Raw genomic sequence first — 24,142 nt, forward strand, 5'->3', positions numbered from 1 at the left:
CCAGGCTAGGTTCATCTGTTTTCATAGAGCATTTGGGTTATCCAGTTTCTTAATACCTACTAGTCCTACCCATTATACCGGCACTTTACTCATATTGTCTCCAGGAGGTTGGTATAATTTCCATTTTACAGTTGAGGATTTTCAGGCCCAGCAAGGTGAAAGGATATGGCCACAGTTACAGTTTTAAGTGATAGATCTCGGATTGGAGCTCAGTCCTGTCTGACTAGAGCCTGAGCTATTTTTGCTATTTCATATGCATTTGTCCTTTGTTACTACGATACCGTCTTTAAAAACAGGTTCCCAGAGAGAGGGCTTCTTGAAAAGCAAGTAGAGCAGAAGACTGGGGAGCGCTGTGTTTCCCAGCATCTCCACAGTGCCAGCACAGAGGAGGACATTCAGGAAATGTTTGTTAAATGAGTGAAGGAGATAGGAACTGGGTAATAATAGAAATTGGCATAATCCGTATCCTTTGATAGTATATTACAGATGCAACAGAGCACTTTCACATCAGTTAGCCTAGTTGATTCTTATATTGGACCTGAAAGGTAATCAGGGAAGAGATTATTTCTGTTTTCGGATTAAAGACGAGAAGGCCTAGAGAAGTTACGTGACTTGTTGCAGGTCACATGACTAAGAACAGCAGAGCCAAGGCCAAGCCTTCTGGACCTGTAGCCTCTAGTGTTTACACTTCACCCATTCAGGAGCTTTTGCTGTTTGACATGCAGGGAGCTGACTCTTGAGAATGGTCAGGAACTAAAGAGCATTCCTTGGGAAATTAGTCCTGTCTGGCCAGTAATAATCATTTGGGCACTGCTAATGAGCCAGGACTTGGCCAGTTTAATGAGATTAATAGATGTTCTGTCATCCCTGGCTGCCTGATAAAAGCAGAAGCCTCTAGACCAAGGAGGCCCTGGACACTGATGAGTCTAATTGCTTGACTTTCTCCAGAAATAGCCTTCCCATCACTAGTAGCTATTTTCCTTCTGAACCACCCGGATGTCCCCAGGGTTATCTACGGGCAGAGAGCTGGCCACAGGCTGCTGTTACCCTCATCCCCGTGCTGGAGAGTAAGGCCAGAGGTGCCCAGCAAGACTGAACCAAGACAGAGACTATAAATAGCACTGGGGGCATCAAGACCTAAAGCAGCAGCTCCTCCCTTGAAATGAGCATTTCAAGAGGAAGAGATTCAGTGCTGGGGAGGATTTACAGAGTTCTCTGAGTGCCTGAGACTAGACTTGATCTGATAGGCATTATTGGGAGCACATGAGGGGTGACATGGCAGAGTTATAGAGTGTTAAGACAGCCATTGAGACAGTGGAATGGAGAGTGTCGAGTAAGAAGCCTTGATTCAGGACCCCTAGCTACACTCCCCTCACCAGCTGGTTGACCTTAAGTAAGTCACTTATCTTTGCTGATCCTTTTTTTTTTTTTTTCACTTATACAGTGGGATGGGATGGGTGCAGTGGCTCATGCCTGTAATCCCAGCACTTCGGGAGGCCAAGGCGGATGGATCAGGAGTTCAAGACCAGCCTGACTAGCATGGTGAAACGCCATCTCTACTAAAAATACAAAAATTAGTTGGCTATAGTGGTGGGCACCTGTAGTCCCAGCTACTCAGGAGGCTGAGGCAGGAGAATTGCTTGAACCCAGGAGGCAGAGGTTGCAGTGAACCAAGATCATGCCATTGTACTCTAGCCTGGGCTACAGATGTCTGGTGAGAGCCCTCTTACAGGTTCATGGACAACCATCTTTTCATTGTGTTCGCACATGGTGAAAGATGCAAAGTAGCTGTCTGGGCCTTTTATTTATTTTGTGGAGATGGGGTCTTGTGATGTAGCCTAGGCTGGTCTCCAACTCCTGGCCTCAAAGGATCCTCCCACCTTGGCTTTCCAAAGTGCGGGGATTACTTGCATGAGCCACTTCCTGGCCTGGGGCTCTTTTTCTTTAAAGGCATTAAACTCATTCTTGAGGGCTTTCCCTTCCCTTTGGGACCTAATCACTCCCAAAGCCCCACTTCCTAATACCATCACAGTAGGGATTAGGTTTCAACACAGATTTGGGGGAGGAGGCACACTCATACTACAAGAGATATAAACTGGCTTTGTTCACTAAAATTCTGTGCAACCATGGGGAATTGTAGTAGAAAAGGGAAAGGGCAAGGACCAAGGAGAGCGTGAGTGGCTGACGCAAGGTAACATAATCTTGCTGGGGAAGTCAGAACCCAGGGCATCCCTGTGCCATGTGCAAGATATCTGCAGATACCTGTTTCTGAGGTCCTGATTCCAGTTCTGGCTTTGCTCTGTTAACCAATTACCTTGCTTCTCTGAACCTGTCTCAGTTTCCCTATGTCAAACAGCTCCTCACAGGGCTGTTGTGAGGATTAAATACTGTAATACCATGCAGCATTCAGTAATTAGTGGCTGTTCTTTTTTTTTTTGAGGCAGAGTCTCGCTCTGTCGCCCGGACTGGAGTGCAGTGGCCGGATCTCAGCTCACTGCAAGCTCCATCTCCTGGGTTTACGCCATTCTCCTGCCTTAGCCTCCCTAGTAGCTGGGACTACAGGCGCCCGCCACCTCGCCCGGCTAGTTTTTTTTTGTATTTTTAGTAGAGACGGGGTTTCACCATGTTAGCCAGGATGGTCTCGATCTCCTGACCTCGTGATCCATCCGTCTCGGCCTCCCAAAGTGCTGGGATTACAGGCTTGAGCCACCGCGCCCGGCCTTTTTTTTTTTTTTTTTTTTTTGATGGGAAGTCTCGCTCTGTTGCCTAGGCTGGAGTGCAGTGGCGTGATCAAACAGTTCTCCTTCCTCAGCTTCCCAAGTAGCTGGGATTACAGACATACACCACCATGCCTGGCTTTTTTATTTTTCCTTTGTTTTAAGTAGAGACGGGATTTTGCCATGTTAGATAGGCTGGTCCTGAGCTCCTGACCTCAAGTGATCCACCCGTCTTGGCCTCTCAAAGTGCTGGGATTACGGGCGTAAACCACTGTGCCCAGCCAGTGGCTGTTTTTACTGTGACGGCTCTTGGGGTATCTCATTTACCGAAAGTTCAGAGGTAACTTTTAGGACTTTTCTACCTTTGCAAACCCCTGTCACTTTTCTCCATGTTCAGGCTTGGCTCTCCTGTGTTCAAAAACAATTTCTAGCTGAAATGTTTCAACTGGAAAAAAATGAATTTGTTTTTGCCACGTTTCTTCTGCTCTTACTAGCCTGGAGAAGCAGGCCTATCCCTTTGAGCTGTAAATTGCATTTCAAAGCCTCTGTCCCTAGTGGATTTTAACTAACTTAAAAGGCCCAGCTTTTACGCAGCAATTGTTTGTCCTGCAGGTATAGGTGAAGGCACTTATTGGGGAGCCAGTCCCCAGTTTTCTGAAACATGGCTTTTTTTTTTTTTTTTTTTTTTTGGAGACACTGTGGTCTCTCCCAACTCCGCACTGTCTTGGGGCCTGTCTCTCACCAGCCCAAAATGAAATACGGAATATAAGGACCCTAGACTTAGCGTCGGAGGACCCATGGGGTAATCTTGGCTCTGCTACTCACTAGCTGTGGCATCCTGGCCAAGTTTTTACTGTGGGTAAAACTTCCGTTCCTCCGAGTGAGAGCATTTATAAGCTCCATGTGCACACAGGTCTCTGCTCATCTGACATTGCAGAAGTCTCTAGGAACAAATTTGCTTCTCTCCCTTCCCCCAACCACCAAGAACAGTCCTTTAGCTCATTGCTAAACCTAGGACCCCTGGGGGCTGCAGACACCTTGCTCTCAATTACACAGCTAATCTGAGAGGCAGAAGCTTGGCCCTGGGCAGGAAATAGCTTACCAAGTCAAGTAGCTCCTGCTGAATGGATGTCAATATTTTCTAGAGCTGCCACTCTAAGCTAGGTGGAAGCCTTGAAAAGCATAACAAGAATTGGGTGGGAGGGATTGAGTTGGTCTGTGGAGGTAGGTGTTTGGGTCAAAGATTAGAAAAAGGTATCTGGGACCTCTGCCCCAGTGGTCCTCACCACTTAAGGCAGTCCACAGCTAGACCTTCTCACCACCTCCTGGGACATATGTTGAACCACTCCCTCCCTAATATTGATTGAACACTTACTGTACCTCAAGTTTTGTCAGGCCTGCCCTGTAACATTTGCAGGGCAGAGTAATAAGAGTACAAATAGAGACCCATGTACCATATGTTTAAACATTTGAAGGTTCTAAGTGAAGCTAATAAATTGTGATGTCCCTAACAACTTGGAATACCATGTCTGAATTTAGAATTCTTGGACTCATTAGGATTCTGTACCTGAACCTAGCAGTTCAGGGAGACCTAGTCTGGCCCCACCTCCTTTTCATTCCATTTCCCAATTCTATTCCTCACTTAGAGGAGCCTCATCAACATGTGTGTGGTCACTCAAGCCTTTCCACACCCCCATAGATACCTGTCTCTTTGGGCTGAGGGAGTCCACACAGCAGTAGCACATCCTGCCCATCCTGCTTCCAGAGGAGTGTGCAGGGCGTGAAAGTGGATAGGGGGCTGTTTAGACGAGGAGCTCAGAGGTTGGGTGCCTAGAGCATGCCATAGGTGAGCATTTCTCCTTTTAACTGCAGACTTCTCACCCAGAGCAGCACTTGCAACCACACACATACACTTCCCAAGTCTCTCCTCTACAGATCAGAAAACTGATGTTCATATGCCATGGCTTCTGGCTGCCCCTCCTTGGCATTATACAGAATGTGTTCCACTCTGACCTTTACCCTCATCTAGAATGGGGCTTGCAGATGGCAGTATTGGAATAAAGAGGTGCAAGCCAGTGTAATTACAAGATCTTGTGAAAGACTTTAAGGTTTGCAAAGTTCTTTTATGTGCATCATTCCAAACCCCAGGGAATGAGAGAAAAGACTGGCAGAGCCAAACCTTAAAAACTTGGCTCACCAGTCAGGGAGGTGAGTACTGATCTTGTCACAATACCATGAACAGCTGTTCCGCAAATGCTTCCTGCTCAGTGGTGCTTGTGGCTCCCAGTAGAGGTCACTCTGTCTCCATCCACACCCCAGGCTTGGTTGACTCCCTGTAGGCAAAGCAGGTGGCTTCTCCCTGGGCCAAAACTGTAGCTCTTTGAGCTGAACTACCTAGGAGAGAATCATCTGATGCCCACACAGGGGCCCTATTAACTTCTTGTATACCCATGGATAGACAAAGAATTAACCCTTGAGTGGCTTGGCATCCATGTAGGAGAGGGACTGTCAGCGAGAACTGTGAGGAATGGCAAGCCCATGGGAACAACAAGCATTGAGCATTTCCTGCCGCATATGCTATGCACAGTGTGTTATTCTTTGTGTCCCTCACTGCCTAATAAGTGTAGATGAGTGGAACCACAGGTAAACTAACCAGAGTCTGTCTCTTTCCAAGTCAGTTCCAAAGCTGGAACCAGCCCCTTCATCAGTAGCAGTGATGGGACCCTCTCAGCCCCTTTTCTTTATCTGAGATAATGCACTCCTGACTCCAGTATATCCATTAGGTAAGCCTAACCCCAGGAGCAGTGTCTTCCCAAGTTGGGCTCAGGTCCAGCCTATGATTTCGTTGTAAACAGTACCACTTGCTGGTCAGAACATGCCAGCTTCCAGGCAGGGAGGATTTAGGAGAAAAGTCTCTTGTGGGATAAGAGATACAGATTTATTTTTTCCAGTTCACTGAAAAGAAAATCCCCCAAAGTATTAGGTAAGTAGGCTGGCAGACTGATGAAAGTTTTTATATATGCTCTTTGGAGTCTTCTATCACCTGAAATGGTCCTAAGGTTAGGTTATTGAGATAGAAGGGTTCCAAAAGAGAGCGGCATCAACCCATACCCATGAGCAGAAGACTGGGCCGGGAACCGCGAATGCCAAGGCTTAAGTTAGGCTTTTCCTACTGAAACTGAGCTTTTCTCCTTTTCCCTTTCCCCATGGTGCCAATGCCTAGCCATAAACTGTGCGGGAAAAATTTGTACAGCCCTTTGGGGTAAAAGACCTGACCAGAATATAGAGAGCAAAGGGTAGGTGCAGTCTTATGTCTAAGCCAAACAGAAAAATATTTGAACGAGTTAGTATTAATATGGGTAACTAAAAAATAAATTTATTAAAAATAATTCTCAGGTGAATGTGCTGACTTTCTGTGGTATCTAAATCGGCTTTGGCTCTGGGAAGCAAAATGATAAAGTTGAAAGAAATAGACTTTAGGGACGGACTGACCTGGGTTTGAATGCTCGTTACTAGTAAGTTAATGAACTTGTCAATTAATTTCTGGTAAAATATGAGTAAACATGACATTCATTTGTGGGATCTTGGGATTATTCAGTATTGTATGCCACCCTTAGCCCACAGCGAGTACCTGGTGAGGCTTTGTTTTTTTTTTTTTTTCATAGGATGAAAGGCATACAAATTTTATTTTAACATGCATAGCATGAGGGAATCACAGAAGGATGATTACCCAGTAATCCAATGGGGTACAGATGTTTATAAACCCTTCTTTATAGGGGTAGGGAGAAATGTGGCAATTTGAGGCATGGTGAAATTTTTTTTTTTTTTTTTTAATTTAAGTTCTAGGGTACATGTGCATAATGTGCAGGTTTGTTACATATGTATACTTGTGCCATGTTGGTGTGCTGCACCCATCAACTCGTCAGCACCCATCAATTCGTCATTTATATCAGGTATAACTCCCAATGCAATCCCTCCCCCCTCCCGGTGATAGGGCCCGATGTGTGATGTTCCCTTTCCCGAGTCCAAGTGATCTCATTGTTCAGTTCCCATCTATGAGTGAGAACATGCGGTGTTTGGTTTTCTGTTCTTGTGATAGTTTGCTAAGAATGATGGTTTCCAGCTGCATCCATGTCCCTACAAAGGATGCAAACTCATCCTTTTTTATGGCTGCATAATATTCCATGGTGTATATGTGCCACATTTTCTTAATCCAGTCTGTCACAGATGGACATTTGGGTTGATTCCAAGTCTTTGCTATTGTGAATAGTGCCGCAATAAACATACGTGTGCATGTGTCTTTATAGCAGCATGATTTATAATCCTTTGGGTATATACCCAGTAGTGGGATGGCTGGGTCATATGGTACATCTGGTTCTAGATCCTTGAGGAATTGCCATACTGTTTTCCATAATGGTTGAACTAGTTTACAATCCCACCAACAGTGTAAAAGTGTTCCTATTTCTCCACATCCTCTCCAGCACCTGTTGTTTCCTGACTTTTTAATGATTGCCATTCTAACTGGTGTGAGATGGTATCTCATTGTGGTTTTGATTTGCATTTCTCTGATGGCCAGTGATGATGAGCATTTTTTCATGTGTCTGTTGGCTGTATGAATGTCTTCTTTTGAGAAATGTCTGTTCATATCCTTTGCCCACTTTTTGATGGGGTTGTTTGTTTTTTTCTTGTAAATTTGTTTTGAGTTCTTTGTAGATTCTGGATATTAGCCCTTTGTCAGATGAGTAGATTGCAAAAATTTTCTGCCATTCTGTAGGTTGCCTGTTCACTCTGATGGTAGTTTCTTTTGCTGTGCAGAAGCTCTTTAGTTTAATCATATCCCATTTGTCAATTTTGGCTTTTGCTGCCGTTGCTTTTGGTGTTTTAGACATGAAGTCCTTGCCCATGCCTATGTCCTGAATGGTACTACCTAGGTTTTCTTCTAGGGTTTTTATGGTATTAGGTCTAACATTTAAGTCTCTAATCCATCTTGAATTAATCTTCGTATAAGGAGTAAGGAAAGGATCCAGTTTCAGCTTTCTACTTATGGCTAGCCAATTTTCCCAGCACCATTTATTAAATAGGGAGTCCTTTCCCCATTTCTTGTTTCTCTCAGGTTTGTCAAAGATTAGATGGCTGTAGATGTGTGGTATTATTTCTGAGGACTCTGTTCTGTTCCATTGGTCTATAGCTCTGTTTTGGTACCAGTACCATGCTGTTTTGGTTACTGTAGCCTTGTGGTATAGTTTGAAGTCAGGTAGCGTGATGCCTCCAGCTTTGTTCTTTTGACTTAGGATTGTCTTGGCAATGCGGGCTCTTTTTTGGTTCCATATGAACTTTAAAGCCGTTTTTTCCAGTTCTGTAAATAAACTCATTGGTAGCTTGATGGGGATGGCATTGAATCTATAAATAACCTTGGGCAATATGGCCATTTTCACGATATTGATTCTTCCTATCCGTGAGCATGGTATGTTCTTCCATTTGTTAGTGTCCTTTTTTATTTCACTGAGCAGTGGTTTGTAGTTCTCCTTGAAGAGGTCCTTTACATCCCTTGTAAGTTGAATTCCTAGGTATTTTATTCTCTTTGAAGCAATTGTGAATGGAAGTTCATTCATGATTTGGCTCTCTGTTTGTCTGTTACTGGTGTATAAGAATGCTTGTGATTTTTGCACATTGATTTTGTATCCTGAGACTTTGCTGAAGTTGCTTATCAGCTTAAGGAGATTTTGGGCTGAGACAATGGGGTTTTCTAAATATACAATCATGTCATCTGCAAACAGGGACAATTTGACTTCTTCTTTTCCTAACTGGATACCCTTTATTTCTTTCTCTTGCCTGATTGCCCTAGCCAGAACTTCCAAGACTATGTTGAATAGGAGTGGTGAGAGAGGGCATCCCTGTCTTGTGCCAGTTTTCAAAGGGAATTTTTCCAGTTTTTGCCCATTCAGTATGATATTGGCTGTGGGTTTGCAATTTATTGAGCATTTTTAGCATGAAGGGCTGTTGAATTTTGTCAAAAGCCTTTTCTGCATCTATTGAGATAATCATGTGGTTCTTGTCTTTGGTTCTGTTTATATGCTGGATTACATTTATTGATTTGCGAATGTTGAACCAGCCTTGCATCCCAGGGATGAAGCCCACTTGATCATGGTGGATAAGCTTTTTGATGTGCTGCTGAATCCGGTTTGCCAGTATTTTATTGAGGATTTTTGCATCGATGTTCATCAGGGATATTGGTCTAAAATTTTCTTTTTTTGTTGTGTCTCTGCCAGGCTTTGGTATCAGGATGATGTTGGCCTCATAAAATGAGTTAGGGAGGATTCCCTCTTTTTCAATTGATTGGAATAGTTTCAGAAGGAATGGTACCAGCTCCTCTTTGTACCTCTGGTAGAGTTCAGCTGTGAATCCATCTGGTCCTGGACTTTTTTTGGTTGGTAGGCTATTAATTATTGCCTCAATTTCAGATCCTGCTATTGGTCTATTCAGGGATTCAACTTCTTCCTGGTTTAGTCTTGGAAGAGTGTAAGTGTCCAGGAAATTACCCATTTCTTCTAGATTTTCTAGTTGATTTGCGTAGAGGTGTTTATAGTATTCTCTGATGGTAGTTTGTATTTCTGTGGGGTCCGTGGTGATATCCCCTTTATCATTTTTTATTGCATCTATTTGATTCCTCTCTCTTTTCTTCTTTATTAGTCTTGCTAGCGGTCTGTCAATTTTGTTGATCTTTTCAAAAAACCAGCTCCTGGATTCATTGATTTTTTGGAGGGTTTTTTGTGTCTCAATCTCCTTCAGTTCTGCTCTGATCTTAGTTATTTCTTGCCTTCTGCTAGCTTTTGAATGTGTTTGCTCTTGCTTCTCCAGTTCTTTTAATTGTGATGTTAGAGTGTCAATTTTAAATCTTTCCTGCTTTCTCTTGTGGGCATTTAGTGCTATAAATTTCCCTTTACACACTGCTTTAAATGTGTCCCAGAGATTCTGGTATGTTGTATCTTTGTTCTCATTGGTTTCAAAGAACATCTTTATTTCTGCCTTCATTTCGTTATGTACCCAGTAGTCATTCAGGAGCAGGTTGTTCAGTTTCCATGTAGTTGAGCGGTTTTGATTGACTTTCTTAGTCCTGAGTTCTAGTTTGATTGCACTGTGGTCTGAGAGACAGTTTGTTATAATTTCTGTTCTTTTACATTTGCTAAGGCGTGCTTTACTTCCAATTATGTGGTCAATTTTGGAATAAGTGCGATGTGGTGCTGAGAAGAATGTATATTCTGTTGATTTGGGGTGGAGAGTTCTATAGATGTCTATTAGGTCCGCTTGGTGCAGAGATGAGTTCAATTCCTGGATATCCTTGTTAACTTTCTGTCTCGTTGATCTGTCTAATGTTGACAGTGGAGTGTTGAAGTCTCCCATTATTATTGTATGGGAGTCTAAGTCTCTTTGTAAGTCTCTGAGGACTTGCTTTATGAATCTGGGTGCTCCTGTATTGGGTGCATATATATTTAGGATAGTTAGCTCTTCCTGTTGAATTGATCCCTTTACCATTATGTAATGGCCTTCTTTGTCTCTTTTGATCTTTGATGGTTTAAAGTCTATTTTATCAGAGACTAGGATTGCAACCTCCGCTTTTTTTTGTTCTCCATTTGCTTGGTAGATCTTCCTCCATCCCTTTATTTTGAGCCTATGTATGTCTCTGCATGTGAGATGGGTCTCCTGAATACAGCAGACTGATGGGTCTTGACTCTTTATCCAGTTTGCCAGTCTGTGTCTTTTAATTGGAGTATTTAGTCCATTAACATTTAAGGTTAATATTGTTATGTGTGAACTTGATCCTGCCATTATGATATTAACTGGTTATTTTGCTCGTTAGTTGATGCAGTTTCTTCCTAGCCTCGATGGTCTTTACATTTTGGCATGTTTTTGCAATGGCTGGTACCGGTTGTTCCTTTCCATGTTTAGTGCTTCCTTCAGGGTCTCTTGTAAGGCAGGCCTGGTGGTGACAAAATCTCTAAGCATTTGCTTATCTGTAAAGGATTTTATTTCTCCTTCACTTATGAAACTTAGTTTGGCTGGATATGAAATTTTGGGTTTAAAATTCTTTAAGAACGTTGAATATTGGCCCCCACTCTCTTCTGGCTTGGAGAGTTTCTGCCGAGAGGTCTGCTGTTAGTCTGATGGGCTTCCCTTTGTGGGTAACCCGACCTTTCTCTCTGGCTGCCCTTAAGATTTTTTCCTTCATTTCAACTTTGGTGAATCTGGCAATTATGTGTCTTGGAGTTGCTCTTCTGGAGGAGTATCTTTGTGGTGTTCTCTGTATTTCCTGAATTTGAATGTTGGCCTGCCCTACTAGGTTGGGGAAGTTCTCCTGTATGATATCCTGAAGAGTGTTTCCCAACTTGGTTCCATTTTCCCCCTCACTTTCAGGCATCCCAATCAGACGTAGATTTGGTCTTTTTACATAATCCCATACTTCTTGCAGGCTTTGTTCATTTCTTTTTCTTCTTTTTTCTTGTGGTTTCTCTTCTCGCTTCATTTCATTCATTTGAGCCTCAATCGCTGATACTCTTTCTTCGAGTTGATCGAGTCGGTTACTGAAGCTTGTGGATTTGTCACGTATTTCTCGTGTCATGGTTTTCATCTCTGTCATTTCATTTATGACCTTCTCTGCATTAATTATTCTAGCTATCAATTCTTCCACTCTTTTTTTCAAGATTTTTAGTTTATTTGCGCTGGGTACGTAATTCCTCCTTTAGCTCTGAGAAGTTTGATGGACTGAAGCCTTCTTCTCTCATCTCGTCAAAGTCATTCTCTGACCAGCTTTGATCCGTTGCTGGCGATGAGCTGCGCTCCTTTGCAGGGGGAGATGCGCTCTTATTTTTTGAATTTCCAGCTTTTCTGCCCTGCTTCTTCCCCATCTTTGTGGTTTTATCTGCCACTGGTCTTTGATGATGGTGATGTACTGATGGGGTTTTGGTATAGGTGTTCTTCCTGTTTGATAGTTTTCCTTCTAATAGTCAGGACCCTCAGCTGTAGGTCTGTTGGAGATTGCTTGAGGTCCACTCCAGACCCTGTTTGCCTGGGTATCAGCAGCAGAGGTTGCAGAAGATAGAATATGCTGAACAGCGAGTGTACCTGTCTGATTCTTACTTTGGAAGCTTCCTCTCAGGGGTGTACTCCACCCTGTGAGGTGTGGGGTGTCAGACTGCCCCTAGTGGGGGATGTCTTCCAGTTAGGCTACTCAGGGGTCAGGGACCCACTTGAGCAGGCAGTCTGTCCGTTCTCAGATCTCAACCTCCGTGTTGGGAGATCCACTGCTCTCTTCAAAGCTGTCAGACAGAGTCGTTCGCATCTGCACAGGCCTCTGCTGTTTCCCCTGTTGTTTTTTAGCTGTGCCCTGTCCCCAGAGGTGGAGTCTACAGAGACAGGCAGGTTTCCTTGAGCTGCTGTGAGCTCCACCCAGTTCGCGCTTCCCAGCGGCTTTGTTTACCTACTTAAGCCTCAGCAATGGCGGGCGCCCCTCCCCCAGCCTCGCTGCTGCCTTGCAGTTAGATAGCAGACTGCTGTGCTAGCAATGAGGGAGGCTCCATGGGCGTGGGACCCTCCCGGCCAGGTGTGGGTATAATCTCCTGGTGTGCCCGTTTGCTTAAAGCGCAGTATTGGGGTGGGAATTACCCGATTTTCCAGGTGTTGTGTGTCTCAGTTCGCCTGGCTAGGAAAAGGGATTCCCTTCCCCCTTGCGCTTCCCAGGTGAGGCAATGCCTCGCCCTGCTTCAGCTCTCGCTGGTTGGGCTGCAGCAGCTGACCAGCACCGATTGTCTGGCACTCCCCAGTGAGATGACCCCAGTACCTCAGTTGAAAATGCAGAAATCACCGGTCTTCTGTGTTGCTTGCGCCGGGAGTTGGAGACTGGAGCTGTTCCTATTCGGCCATCTTGCTCCGCCCCCTCGAGGCTTTGTATTAGTCCATTCTTGCACTGTTATAAAGAAATACCTGAGATTGGGTAATTTATAATGAAAAGTTTAATTGGCTCACAGTTCTGCAGGCGGTATCGGACTCTGCTTCTCAGGAGGCCTCAGGAAATTTGCAATTGTAGTGGAAGAAGAAGGGGAAGTAGACATGTCTTCATATGGCCAGGGCAGGAGGAAAAGAGACAGTAGGAGATACTACACTCTTCTAAACAACCAGATCTTACGAGTACTCACTCACTATCACGAGAGGAGCACCGAGGGGGAAATCCATGATTTCAGTCACCATGATCCAGTCACCTCCCACCAGGCCCCACCTCCAACACTGGGGATTACAATTAGACATGAGATTTGGGCACAGACACAAATTCAAACCGTATCAGGCTTAGCTAGCATACCCTTTTCAAAATGGCTGGTAGCGGCCGGGCGCGGTGGCTCAAGCCTGTAATCCCAGCACTTTGGGAGGCCGAGATGGGCGGATCACGAGCTCAGGAGATCGAGACCATGCTGGCTAACACGGTAAAACCCCATCTCTACTAAAAAATACAAAAAAAAAAAAAAAAAAAAAAAAAAATTAACCGGGCCCGGTGGCGGGCGCCTGTAGTCCCAGCTACTCGGGAGGCTGAGGCAGGAGAATGGCGTAAACCCGGGAGGCGGAGCTTGCAGTGAGCTGAGATCTGGCCACTGCACTTCAGCCTGGGCGACAGAGCGAGACTCCGTCTCAAAAAAAAAAAAAAAATGGCTGGTAGCAATTCAGACAGGTCTGTGTCTGGATCAGACTAAGCAGTTTTGTTTTCTTTGTTTTATTTTTTTGAGACAGAGTCTTGCTCTGTCACCCAGGCTGGAGTGCAGTGGCACAATCTCAGCTCACTGCAACCTCTGCCTCCCGGGTTCAAGCGATTTTCCTGCCTCAGCCTCCCAAGTAGCTGGGATTATAGGTGCCTGCCACCACGCCTGGCTAATTTTTTGTATTTTTAGTAGAGACAGAGTTTCACCATGTTTGCCAGGCTGGTTTCAAACTCCTGATGCACCTGTCAGGTGATGCACGTGTCTCGGCCTCCAAAGTGCTGGGATTACAGGTGTGAGCCACCACGCCCGGACTCTGCAATTTTCATCATGTGGTGGTCTAGAGTAAACATCACTTGCAAATACCATGTGACCATGGTTCTGCATTGAAGATCTTCAAATTTAGATCCTGAATGGAATAACATTTGAGATGAGCATTAAAGTAGACTCAGAAGAATTAGAGTCAAGCAGATGAGGGGGTTACATCCCAGCCCTGCCATTCACTAGCATCGTGGCCTCTCTGAATGTGAGATTTCTCCCTTGTAAAATGTTGTGGTTCTGCATATCATGTGAGTACCAAATGAGGGGATGTATGTAAAGCACCTGGCATGAGGTCAGCAGCCAGTATGTGGCAACTCTTGGTACCATGACAAGAAAATAAGATGCTTCTGAAACAGGTAAGCTGGATGCTGTAAGGGTTAAGGAAGGTAAGAGGCAATTCATTTATCCAGGATATGGGCCGTGGGCAGTCCTTGAGCCCAGCCCAGGGACCCAACTTCACAGCAGCTCTCTCTCTTCAGGTAGGCACCATGTCCTTGAAGATGCAGGCAAGCAACGTAACCAACAAGAATGACCCCAAGTCCATCAACTCTCGAGTGTTCATTGGAAACCTCAACACAGCTCTGGTGAAGAAGTCAGATGTGGAGACCATCTTCTCTAAGTATGGCCGTGTGGCCGGCTGTTCTGTGCACAAGGGCTATGCCTTTGTTCAGTACTCCAACGAGCGCCATGCCCGGGCAGCTGTGCTGGGAGAGAATGGGCGGGTGCTGGCCGGGCAGACCCTGGGTAAGCCTCTCTCCACTATATTCTCCTAGTATTCTCTAGAGTAGCTGCTATCACTATCCAGTTCTTAACCCCCTTCTCTGTTTCTCTCACCACTACCACTGCTCTGAGATTGTATAAATTTATAAGGTATGTTTAAGTAGTTATGAAATTAATCCCTGTAGGGAAGAATTTTAGAAGCCTCTGGAAAACACTTCTGACCTATCTCTGCTTTCTCAGAGCTTCTTAGTTACACGCTTTACAGTTCCAGTTAAAATGCAGATTCTCCAGAGAAAGGGACCAGAATGGCCTAGAACAGCCTGTTACACCAGGTGCAGATCCCTTAGGTTAGAACTCTTTCTGAGAGCAAGCAGGAGGGTCTGGGAGCACAAGGACAATGCGAATACGCTTGGCTTTGGTGTCACGTCCATGTGATAGACTATGCTAGTGGTCTCTCTTGAAGTATGTACGGTGTTCATGTATGTGCATTTACTCCTGTGTATATGTGTATGTTTGAAAAGGAGTATCTATATGTGTTTTTTTCCTGAACAAGAAGTATATGGATTGACTGAACATGTGGAGATATGTGGACACATACCTTTGTATGTGTAGGTGTAGTGTGTGTGTGAGAGAGAATATATTTGAATGTGTCAGCAGATACGCATATATTTACCAGGTATTTATTGAGACCTTTTCATGTAGTAAGCATTATTCTAGGCATGAAGGTGTTTGGTAGAACATCTATGTGAATGTGCATTGGCTCATTTGCATGTGGGTAGTTGTCTATACTGAGTGTACTTGAGAGTACACATTATCTGTGTGTGATTTTCTTACCTGGATATGTGAACGTGTGTGTGAGGGTGGCTCTATGTATGTGTTCCCATGTAGCTGAAGTGTTATGCATTTACATGAGTGTATTTCAGAATGTGTATGGGAATACTCGACATGTGTGTGGGTGGGGTGGGGTGGGGGAGGACATGTTTATGAGTGTGTATGGATGGATCTGAAAGTGTACGGACATGTAAACAGGCATATCCATGTGATATCTGGATATGAATCTAATGTTTGAAGACTAGATGTGTGAAGACCTTTGTTGGCGCCATCAGTGAGCAGAATCCATGTGTATACCATGTAAGCACATGAATTGCTGTGTGTGTGCATGAGGGTGATGGGTGTGGGCACACTACTGTCATGCTAGCATTCCAACTCTGCCTTCTCCCTCCACACAGACATCAACATGGCTGGAGAGCCTAAGCCTGACAGACCCAAGGGGCTAAAGAGAGCAGCATCTGCCATATACAGGTGGGGCTGTCTGTCTGTCTGTCTGTCTGTCTGGGTGGGATGGCTCTCTCTTTCCACAGAGGGAGTAAATGCTGGTGTGACAGTGTGCTGAGTCTAGAACTTGGGGAGGTGTTTGGAGATGAGGGCCTGTGGAAAGTGGGCTGAGTGGCCGTCCCTAAGCTCCAGCCCTCTCCCCTTTGTTTCCCCAGTGGCTACATCTTTGACTATGATTACTACCGGGACGACTTCTACGACAGGTGAGCAGGGGAGGGGCGTGCCCAGGCGTGAAACAGCCAAGCTGGAAGGGTCCTGAGAGATTGTTGGTGCAGCCCACTCAGTTCTCCAAATGAGAACCAAAGCCCAGAGGTTTGCCTAGGGTTGCTCCGCCAGTCAGTGGCAGAGCTGAGACTGGGGTCCTGTTCTGCAGATACCCAGGCCAGAGCTCCTACTGCCATAGCACACTGTCTACCACGCTAACTACCCTTTTTCCTTTTTGTCCTTGGTTGAGACTCAAGGAGACTGTACAGCCAAGAGCTGTATAAATGTGGCCAGTTGGAATACACAACAGGGTACAGCGCTGATTGCAGGGAGTTGGAGCCTTTCCCTCTGTGAAGTACCCAAGCAGCTGGTAGGAACCCCAGAGCTCAGTCTAAGCCTCTTGGGTTTATATTTAGAGACAAGAGGCCAGCAGCCATTTGGAAGTCTGATTAGTCCCTGATGGGCTGTGGCCTACCCTCTACTCCCAAGCCCTACCCAGACTCCAGCCCGGAGGCTGTGGGCTCCCACTACAACAGCACTAGCCACATTCTTGAGTAGAAATCATGGTAGAGTCTAACTCAAATCTCTCCTCCTACCTCCTTCTCTCCTTCTGTCCATCTTAGCCCACCCCAGGCAGCCCAAGAAGAACAGTGCCTCTCTGAGTACCAGTCGTCCACCCCAACCCCCTGTGAATGGTTTCAGGAGACAGTGTGGTGTATGGGAAATACCCTGGGAGTTGGAAGATTTAGGTGCTAATCTCAGCTCTGCCACTGAATGGATTGTGTGACCTTGGGCAAATTCCCTTCCCAGTTTGTGAAATGGGTTTGCACCAAGTGATCTCTCCAGGCTCCTCCAGCTCTGGGATTCTGTGGTTCAGTGATTCTGACCAAGGCCAGAGCCGTCCCCTCCCCTTGGGGGGCAGAAATGCAGGGTCTGGGATTGGATCCATTCCCAGAGACTCTCCATCTGCAGCCATCACCACCTCCAGGGAGGGGCTCCCTGAACAAAGGAGCCTCAAGGAATGGGGCTTTGGCCCACTGGTGACAGATTTCCTGGCTATTGTCAGGAAAAATGATACGGAGTATACCCCCTACAGCCACAATTCCCTGAAAAAGGTGTAGGAGCAGATGTGGGAAAGACTGCTTCTCAGCCTACTGAGTTTCTGCCTGGTCAGCTGGAAAGGAAGCCCTCCGGGAGAGGGCTGGGAGATGACTTTGGTTGGGAGCAATGCACAGCCTGGGAGCCTTGGGGGGTCTGATTGAGCTGCCCGACCTTGATACTGTCGCAGGCCGCTGGCCTTTGTCTCTGGAATGGAGCATGAAGGGTGTGGTGATTAAGGAGGTCAAGTAAGGAAAGGGCTTAGACTTCAGTCTTACGCCTCTGAGGTCATGGCCTCGTGAGCTGAGGGTCTCAGTACCCTGACCTTTCATCTATTAACACATTCTAAAGTGTGTTTTTAACCAAATTCTTTCATGCTGTACCCTTGGGTGGACACTGAATTTGGGTAGCTGTCCTCATTTGGCATATGGGGAAACTGAGGCTTAGGCAGGATCAGTTGACCCCCACTTCCATACCTCTCTATTCCTAGCTGGGGATTTGTGCTGCTTTTGAGATTTGCTGCAAACTCTGAGCAGAGGTTGGGGTGGCAGTTGACCAAGCAGAAGTCAGGTCATGTAATAGAGCAGGCCTGGGTGTTAGGGGACCTGCTGCCTTGCCTGCCCTTACTTGGCCTGGATGGTTGGAGAGGTTGTAGTGAGGTCGTGAGGATCCCAACAGCCATCAGGGTCCGAAAAGCCCTTCCTCTTCACTCCAGGGCTAGCTGGGAGCCTGCAGAGTTGTGTTTAGTGTAGGCCTCCCAGCCCCTCACCAGCCACACACATTTGGAGCTGGAGCTGCAATACCTGCCTGGTGGCCACAAGCCATGCTGCAGCCTCTGGCCCATCTGCCCTCACAGGCTCTTCGACTACCGGGGCCGTCTGTCGCCGGTGCCGGTGCCCAGGGCAGTCCCTGTGAAGCGACCCCGGGTCACAGTCCCTTTGGTCCGGCGTGTCAAAACTAACATACCTGTCAAGCTCTTTGCCCGCTCCACAGCCATCACCACCGGCTCAGCCAAGATCAAGTGTGAGTAACTGTATCATCTTTTTTTATCATTAGCAAAATAATAGAGTCACATTTTTTTACATTGGAAAATAGATAAAAGAACAAATCTTCCACAGTTCTGCTGCTCTAACACAACCAAGTATTTTCATGCATTTCTATGAGGAGACAGCTGTTTTAGGAGGAGGGGGTGGGTTGGGTAGGGTACAGAGGGTCCAGTGCTGGATATGGTGCCCAGTGAAGAAATGATGCCATCTTTTCTCTAGGAAGGATAAGGACGGGTCTACACAGGCCCACTACTCCACATTCACTCTGGTACACACATACTGCTTAACTAAGCACACAGGAATTCAGATTGCAGAAGACATATGTTCTTGCTCAGGTATGCACAGAAGAGCACACCACACATACACACCTGTGCTCCTGTCTTTCCTTGGTCCCTTTCAGAGTTGAGATACCGGGAGAAAAAGCCAGGTTCAGAAGTGTTCACTGTCACTGTAGGGATGGATGCCAGTTAGTCTAAGGAGGAGGCCTTTTCCCTGAGTAGGGAAAAAAATAATAATAACTGCTTTCCTGGTTGAAAGAACAGGGCTGAGGTTTTATGCTACTGTCAAGCCTCTAGCCCCATAGATGACAGCCCTGTCCCCCCTCCACTCCCAGTAAAGAGCAGTGAGCTGCAGGCCATCAAGACGGAGCTGACACAGATCAAGTCCAATATCGATGCCCTGCTGAGCCGCTTGGAGCAGATCGCTGCGGAGCAAAAGGCCAATCCAGGTCAGCCTCTGAGGATTCTCACCCACCTCCATGACCAGGGCACAGGGCAGAGCATGGGGAAATAATACATGGGAGAGGAGCTAGAGTGGCCCTGCAGATGCCGAGCCACCTGCACTCACCATGCTGAGGCCAGCTTCTGCTAAGGTGCTGCCCTAGGCAGCTGCCCCAGGCTGAGTTTTATTCTCCCCTCCTCCACCCCTTCTCCTCAAGATGGCAAGAAGAAGGGTGATGGAGGTGGTGCCAGCAGCGGTGGTGGTGGTGGCAGCAGCGGCGGTGGCGGTGGTGGTGGCGGCGGCGGCGGCGGCGGTGGCGGTGGTGGTGGTGGCGGTAGCGGCAGTCGGCCACCAGCCCCCCAAGAGAACACGACTTCTGAGGCAGGCCTGCCCCAGGGAGAAGTACGGACCCGAGACGACGGCGATGAGGAGGGGCTGCTGACACACAGTGAGGAAGAGCTGGTGAGGGCCTGGCCAGGGGCACAACTGGGACTTGACTGCGCTCCTACTCTCAGGAGACCAGCAGGGCAACGGGCAGCCTGAACTGGTTGCCCCCACTGTGAACTCCCTCTTCTCTCCTTCCCAGGGGTTCTGGTCCTGGGGGAAAGAGGGAAGAATGAGCAGGGGGCACTTGCCTATCTCAGACACCATCAGAAGTGCCACTGAGGCCTAGGGCAGACCTCCCGTAAGTGCAGATGCATTCTGGCCTCCGGTTTCCGCATGAGTTGGAGAAGGGGAGATTCGGACATAAGAGCACACACAGCCTGCAGAGCGTCAGAGCAGGGCTGGGGTGGCTTATGGAGGCCACACCCAGGAGGTGGTTGTCACCTTCACATGAGGATTTTCTAAAAGCCGTTGTTGCTCAAGCACGAAGCAAAAGCTGTCTCATAAGGGAATGAGCTCCCCACCTATTACTGGAACTATTCAGGCTGAGGGTAGGAGGCCATTTGACAAGGAGCTTATGTTGAGTGGGAGGGTAGACCAAACTCTGAGTCTGTGGGATACGGGTTGTATACTTGCTCCTCATTTACTTAATGAACTCTCATTCAGCACCAAGACCCAGACCATACTCTCTAACTTCACATAACCTTAACAAGAGCCCTGTACTATGCAGAGTATTCTGTTCCCACATTTTACCCTGTGAGGAAACTGAGACTCAAAGACTTGAGTGACGTGCTTAGGGCATCAGCTCATAGGGACTGAAACAGGGTTGGAGTCTAGACTGACTTGCTGGGTCTGCAGCTTTCTCCTTTTCAGCACTGCTAGGTTCTATCATGAGAACAGATGGGCTCATGGCCATGACAGTTAGGAGGTCTGCCTTATGCCCAACTCATCTCTCCTTTCAGTGTAGCCTGATCCTTCATCTTATTTGCTCAGGCATAGCAGTGTCCATAAAGGCTCTAACAAAGACTTAGATGCCGCCAGGGATGGGGAGCTCACCAGTCTATAAGGCTTTCAGTCTTCTCCAGTGCAGGCTGTCTATGCACAGAAATGGGGCTCCTACGACTCCCAGAACATCCTTCACTGGCCCGTGTGGGGTCCTCAGACCACCCTCACAAGCTTCCAAGCCAGCTTTGTTGGCTGGTCCCATAGTCATTCCCCTTGGCTGTTCCTGCCTCTTCTGTGTCCTCTAGATGCTCTCTGGACCCTGAAGTTTTTCTGGACAGATGGCTCAGGGCAGAGCTGCAGTGAGTGATGTGTGGTCTCTCTTACCTCCTCCCTATCAGGAACACAGCCAGGACACAGACGCGGATGATGGGGCCTTGCAGTAAGCAGGTACAGGGGTCCTGTCCTGATGGGCAGAGGGTGGGGAAGCAGTGAAGTGGAGGTTATTGCTTTTTCCCTGGATTGTGCAGGAAGTGTCATGAAGCATACCTGGCCTGGTAGCACTGACTGTGCCCAAGAATGAAGTCCCCTCCATATCTAGCCATCCCATCACACCCCTTCATTCCTAGGGCTTGCCATGCTGAGGAAGCAGGTGCCGTAGATGGGCCAGCTGGGCCCACCTAGCAAGGATTCCTTCCCTCAGCACACTCAGCCGTGTTGCCTGTCTCCGCTCTTGAGAGCTCCTAGTCTGGTAGAGGAAGATATAAGCCATTACCACCTAGTGTGAGTAGGATAACAATAGAGCGAGGCCAGGTCATGGAAGAGATGATGTGTAGCTGAGCCTGCTAGTGATTGAGGGAGCAATGTTGCACACCAGGGGAATGGCCTTAGCCATACAGAGCTGTGACAGTCTTTGGTATGTGGTGAGGCCAAGAGCCTCCTGTGGCTGCAGTGCCCGCCTAGTTGGTAGAGGACTCTGCTTAGCATCAGAGGGTCATTGTGAAGGATGTATGTGTCAGGCTTAGGGGCTGGGATTTGATTCTTTCATGGGGAGGAAATGCCCTGTATGACAGGAGTTACACCTGCTTTCTCTAAGTTCATCTTCAGTCCCACAAGCTGATGATTGTACCAATATAATAGATGTGGAAACAGATACTAACGGGGGCAGGGAGATAAGGTAGTAATTGATGGAGCCTGGATTTCAGCCCAGTGGTGTTAGGCTTCAAAGCCGACTCTCTGGCCACTGTACCATCTACTCTGCCCTACCTTGAAGGAAAGCCAGGCCACACCTAGCTCTGCCTACTCTCTGACGCATTCCTTTGGGGTGGCTTGGGTGGAGAAAGGTCACAAACACCAGTGTTCCAAGGGAGGTGTCTGGATAGATGACACATTTATGCTGTAGTAAGATATTCCACCAGCAAAGGCCTCAAGAAGAACTTTAGAAAATTCTACATATGCTGCAGTCTTCTTTTGGAACTTCTTGGTTTGTTTTGTCTGGAATGCAAACAAACCTCCATATCCAGCCATCCTGCTGTACCCGTTTGTGCCTGATGCTTGCCAAAGCTTGTTAAAATAGTTCACAGGTGAGTTACATGGGCTCAGGTGAGGAAATGGAGGTTCAAAGAGCAGGTGAGACTTGCCCAAGGTTACATGGCCAGGAAATTATGAGGCCACAGCCAGAGTGCAAGAGTATCTCTGTCTCCAGACATCATTCTACCCTTTCTTCCCTACCCCTGTTATCAGCACCAGGGTCTCTTCCTCTCGGCCTTAGTCTCTTCTTTGTCTCTCTCTCTCTCAGCCTGACAGGAGCAATGGCCACCAGCAGGTGAAGGGCATCGCTGCCCCAGGCCTCAAGCCGGGCACCCAACCCTGGATGCCACCCCCCAGCGGGTACCAGAGGAAAGCTGGCAGCAGGTGCCTCCTCCCCCAACGCATCCCAGCCAGTGCCATGTCCTCTGCAGATGGAGTTACTGGCCTACTCCTTCCCCATGAGCCCTCCCTGTCTGCACTGCCCAGGCCAGAGGGTAGAGCACAGGAGTTTCCCCACACTGCCTCCCCTCCCCAGGACACTCCCAGGCTTGGGTTTTTTCTGTAGGTTTGGCGGGGGGCCACAGGGAGGGGACCCTGACAATAAAGAGATTGGATCCCAACCTGCTCTGAGATGGGATGATTTGTGTTTTCTCATGAAGATATCCCAGCCCTTCTGCCCACCAAAAAGCTGGTCTGGGGTGCCTAATACTGATCCGTCTGGATTTTAGTGTCCTTGGGGGTGATTAAAATGGCCAGTGGGGCCACTGGGGAGGGTTGGATATGCTGGCCCATGAGCAGCTTGCTGGCTGAAGTGTCAAGCAATTGTGACCCACTTGGTTTACTCCATAGTAGGTCAAGACCCTATCTCTTTCCCCAGCTTCTAAGTCTGGTCTTTCCCAGCTCTTAAAAGGATTCTAGAGTCTGCCACTATGTACCTTCTCTCTTCTGACTTAGGACACTATAATTTTTTCACTTGGACTTTGTCCTCCCACCAGCCTCCCAATCTCCTGCTTCTGCCCTATACCATCTCCCAGCAGCCATGCCGTCTTTCTGAAACGTATCCCTTCCCTGCCTAAAATCCCTTTACTGACTCTTCATCATCAGGACAAAACCCTTCCTCCTGAATGTGGGGTGTAAGATCCTGCTTACTCCAGCCTCTCCTGTTTTTGTCACCACCCCTTTCCTGCCCCTGACACAAAGCCTACATCTCAGCCTCACAAACCACACAAGTTCTTCACACTCCAGGCAGGTTTGGTAGCAAGGAATAGAGTTGCACTCCACTGACAGCAAGCAGTAGGAAGTTTGCATCAAGAGACACACAGCCTGTCTGCCCCTGTCTTGGGCCACCTGTCTAGACATTTGTTCTCTAATCAACCAGGTTCCTTCAAACGTGTGCTGCTTATACATATTCATTGTGTACTGCTAATGTCACCTCCTTCCCCCTTAACTCCCCACAATGAATGGATCCATTTTCCCCACGTTCAAGTTCCCAAGAGAGAATCAGCTGCCACTGCAATTTTTTTTTTTCCTGATCACTCGTAGGTTACAAGTTCCCACTCTGTTCCAGTGAGCTGCGGGATTCATATGTGGCCACTTAGGCTGGTCTCGTTGATATGGAACTGTGGGAGGGCAGTACCCAGAAACAGGCTTTGTTCCAGGCCTGGCACGCACTCTTCCTGCTCCTACTTTCTCTACCTGGGAAATAGCCGCTCAGGATGAAGCTGCTGCTGTGGTGTCGCCACCTCTAAGAAGTCTCGCAGACCCTCCGACTGCTCGTTAATTGCTCGTTCTCTCCTCTGGAAGCCTTCCCCTAACACAAAATTCAATCCCATCATCAGAAAGGGCTTTAGGTTTTCCCTCCATCTTTACGTGTTGCTCAGAGTTCGCAGATCTGCTGGAGTCCTTACTGAAAACTCCCCGTTTCAAACCAACCTGATCTACAGCCTCCAAGGAAGCTTCCCCCTGGGCTTTGGCTCTAGGTTTTGGTAGAGGGTGGAGGCTTTGGGCAGTGCTCAGACTCCACAGGGAAGTCTTTGTTGTCCATGTCTCTCTCACTGAGCAGTCCTCCTGCCTGTCATCCTTGGCAGGCCAGCACTTTTTTGAGGTCCCAGTGTAGCTCTGCGCTTTGGTCTTCCCAAGCTCTGCTGGGGCCTGACTAGGCCAGCCCCAAGGCGGCCAGAGTTCTGGCCTCATACCTGAGCCAAAGGCCCCAATCCCTGCTTGGCCATTGCCTGAGTATTAGCTGCCCCAGGAGGATCACAGTCCCCATACGTCTGCCTGCTAGGGACCCTGGGCAGCAGGGAGAGAGCTGAGATTTGGAGGATCTACCTTCCTTGGAGGCTGTAGATCAGGTTGGTTTGAAACGGGGAGTTTTCAGTAAGGACTC

At 47.4% G+C, this 24,142-nt stretch overlaps 1 protein-coding gene across 5 annotated transcripts in view; it reads left to right on the top strand.

Annotated features, from left to right (window-relative positions):
- Window positions 1-22,380, top strand: part of RALY (RALY heterogeneous nuclear ribonucleoprotein) — a 93,758-nt gene extending 71,378 nt beyond the window's left edge. For 2 of the 5 annotated variants that reach the window (XM_030915791.1, XM_030915790.1), the window contains 7 exons: window positions 14,257-14,521; window positions 15,727-15,799; window positions 15,988-16,035; window positions 17,991-18,157; window positions 18,794-18,907; window positions 19,118-19,362; window positions 22,025-22,376. In XM_030915791.1, coding sequence (XP_030771651.1) covers window positions 14,266-14,521; window positions 15,727-15,799; window positions 15,988-16,035; window positions 17,991-18,157; window positions 18,794-18,907; window positions 19,118-19,362; window positions 22,025-22,321 — 1,200 coding nt within the window. In that variant the 5' untranslated portion in view covers window positions 14,257-14,265 and the 3' untranslated portion in view covers window positions 22,322-22,376. Of the gene's footprint in view, window positions 1-14,256; window positions 14,522-15,726; window positions 15,800-15,987; window positions 16,036-17,990; window positions 18,158-18,793; window positions 18,908-19,117; window positions 19,363-20,627; window positions 20,677-22,024 lie in introns of all 5 variants that reach the window. The other 3 variants (XM_030915793.1, XM_030915794.1, XM_030915792.1) reach the window with 3 other exon arrangements.
- Window positions 22,381-24,142: the final 1,762 nt, after the last annotated feature.

Source organism: Rhinopithecus roxellana, chromosome 13, assembly GCF_007565055.1.
Source record: "Rhinopithecus roxellana isolate Shanxi Qingling chromosome 13, ASM756505v1, whole genome shotgun sequence".
NCBI classification, from domain to species: Eukaryota; Metazoa; Chordata; class Mammalia; order Primates; family Cercopithecidae; genus Rhinopithecus; species Rhinopithecus roxellana.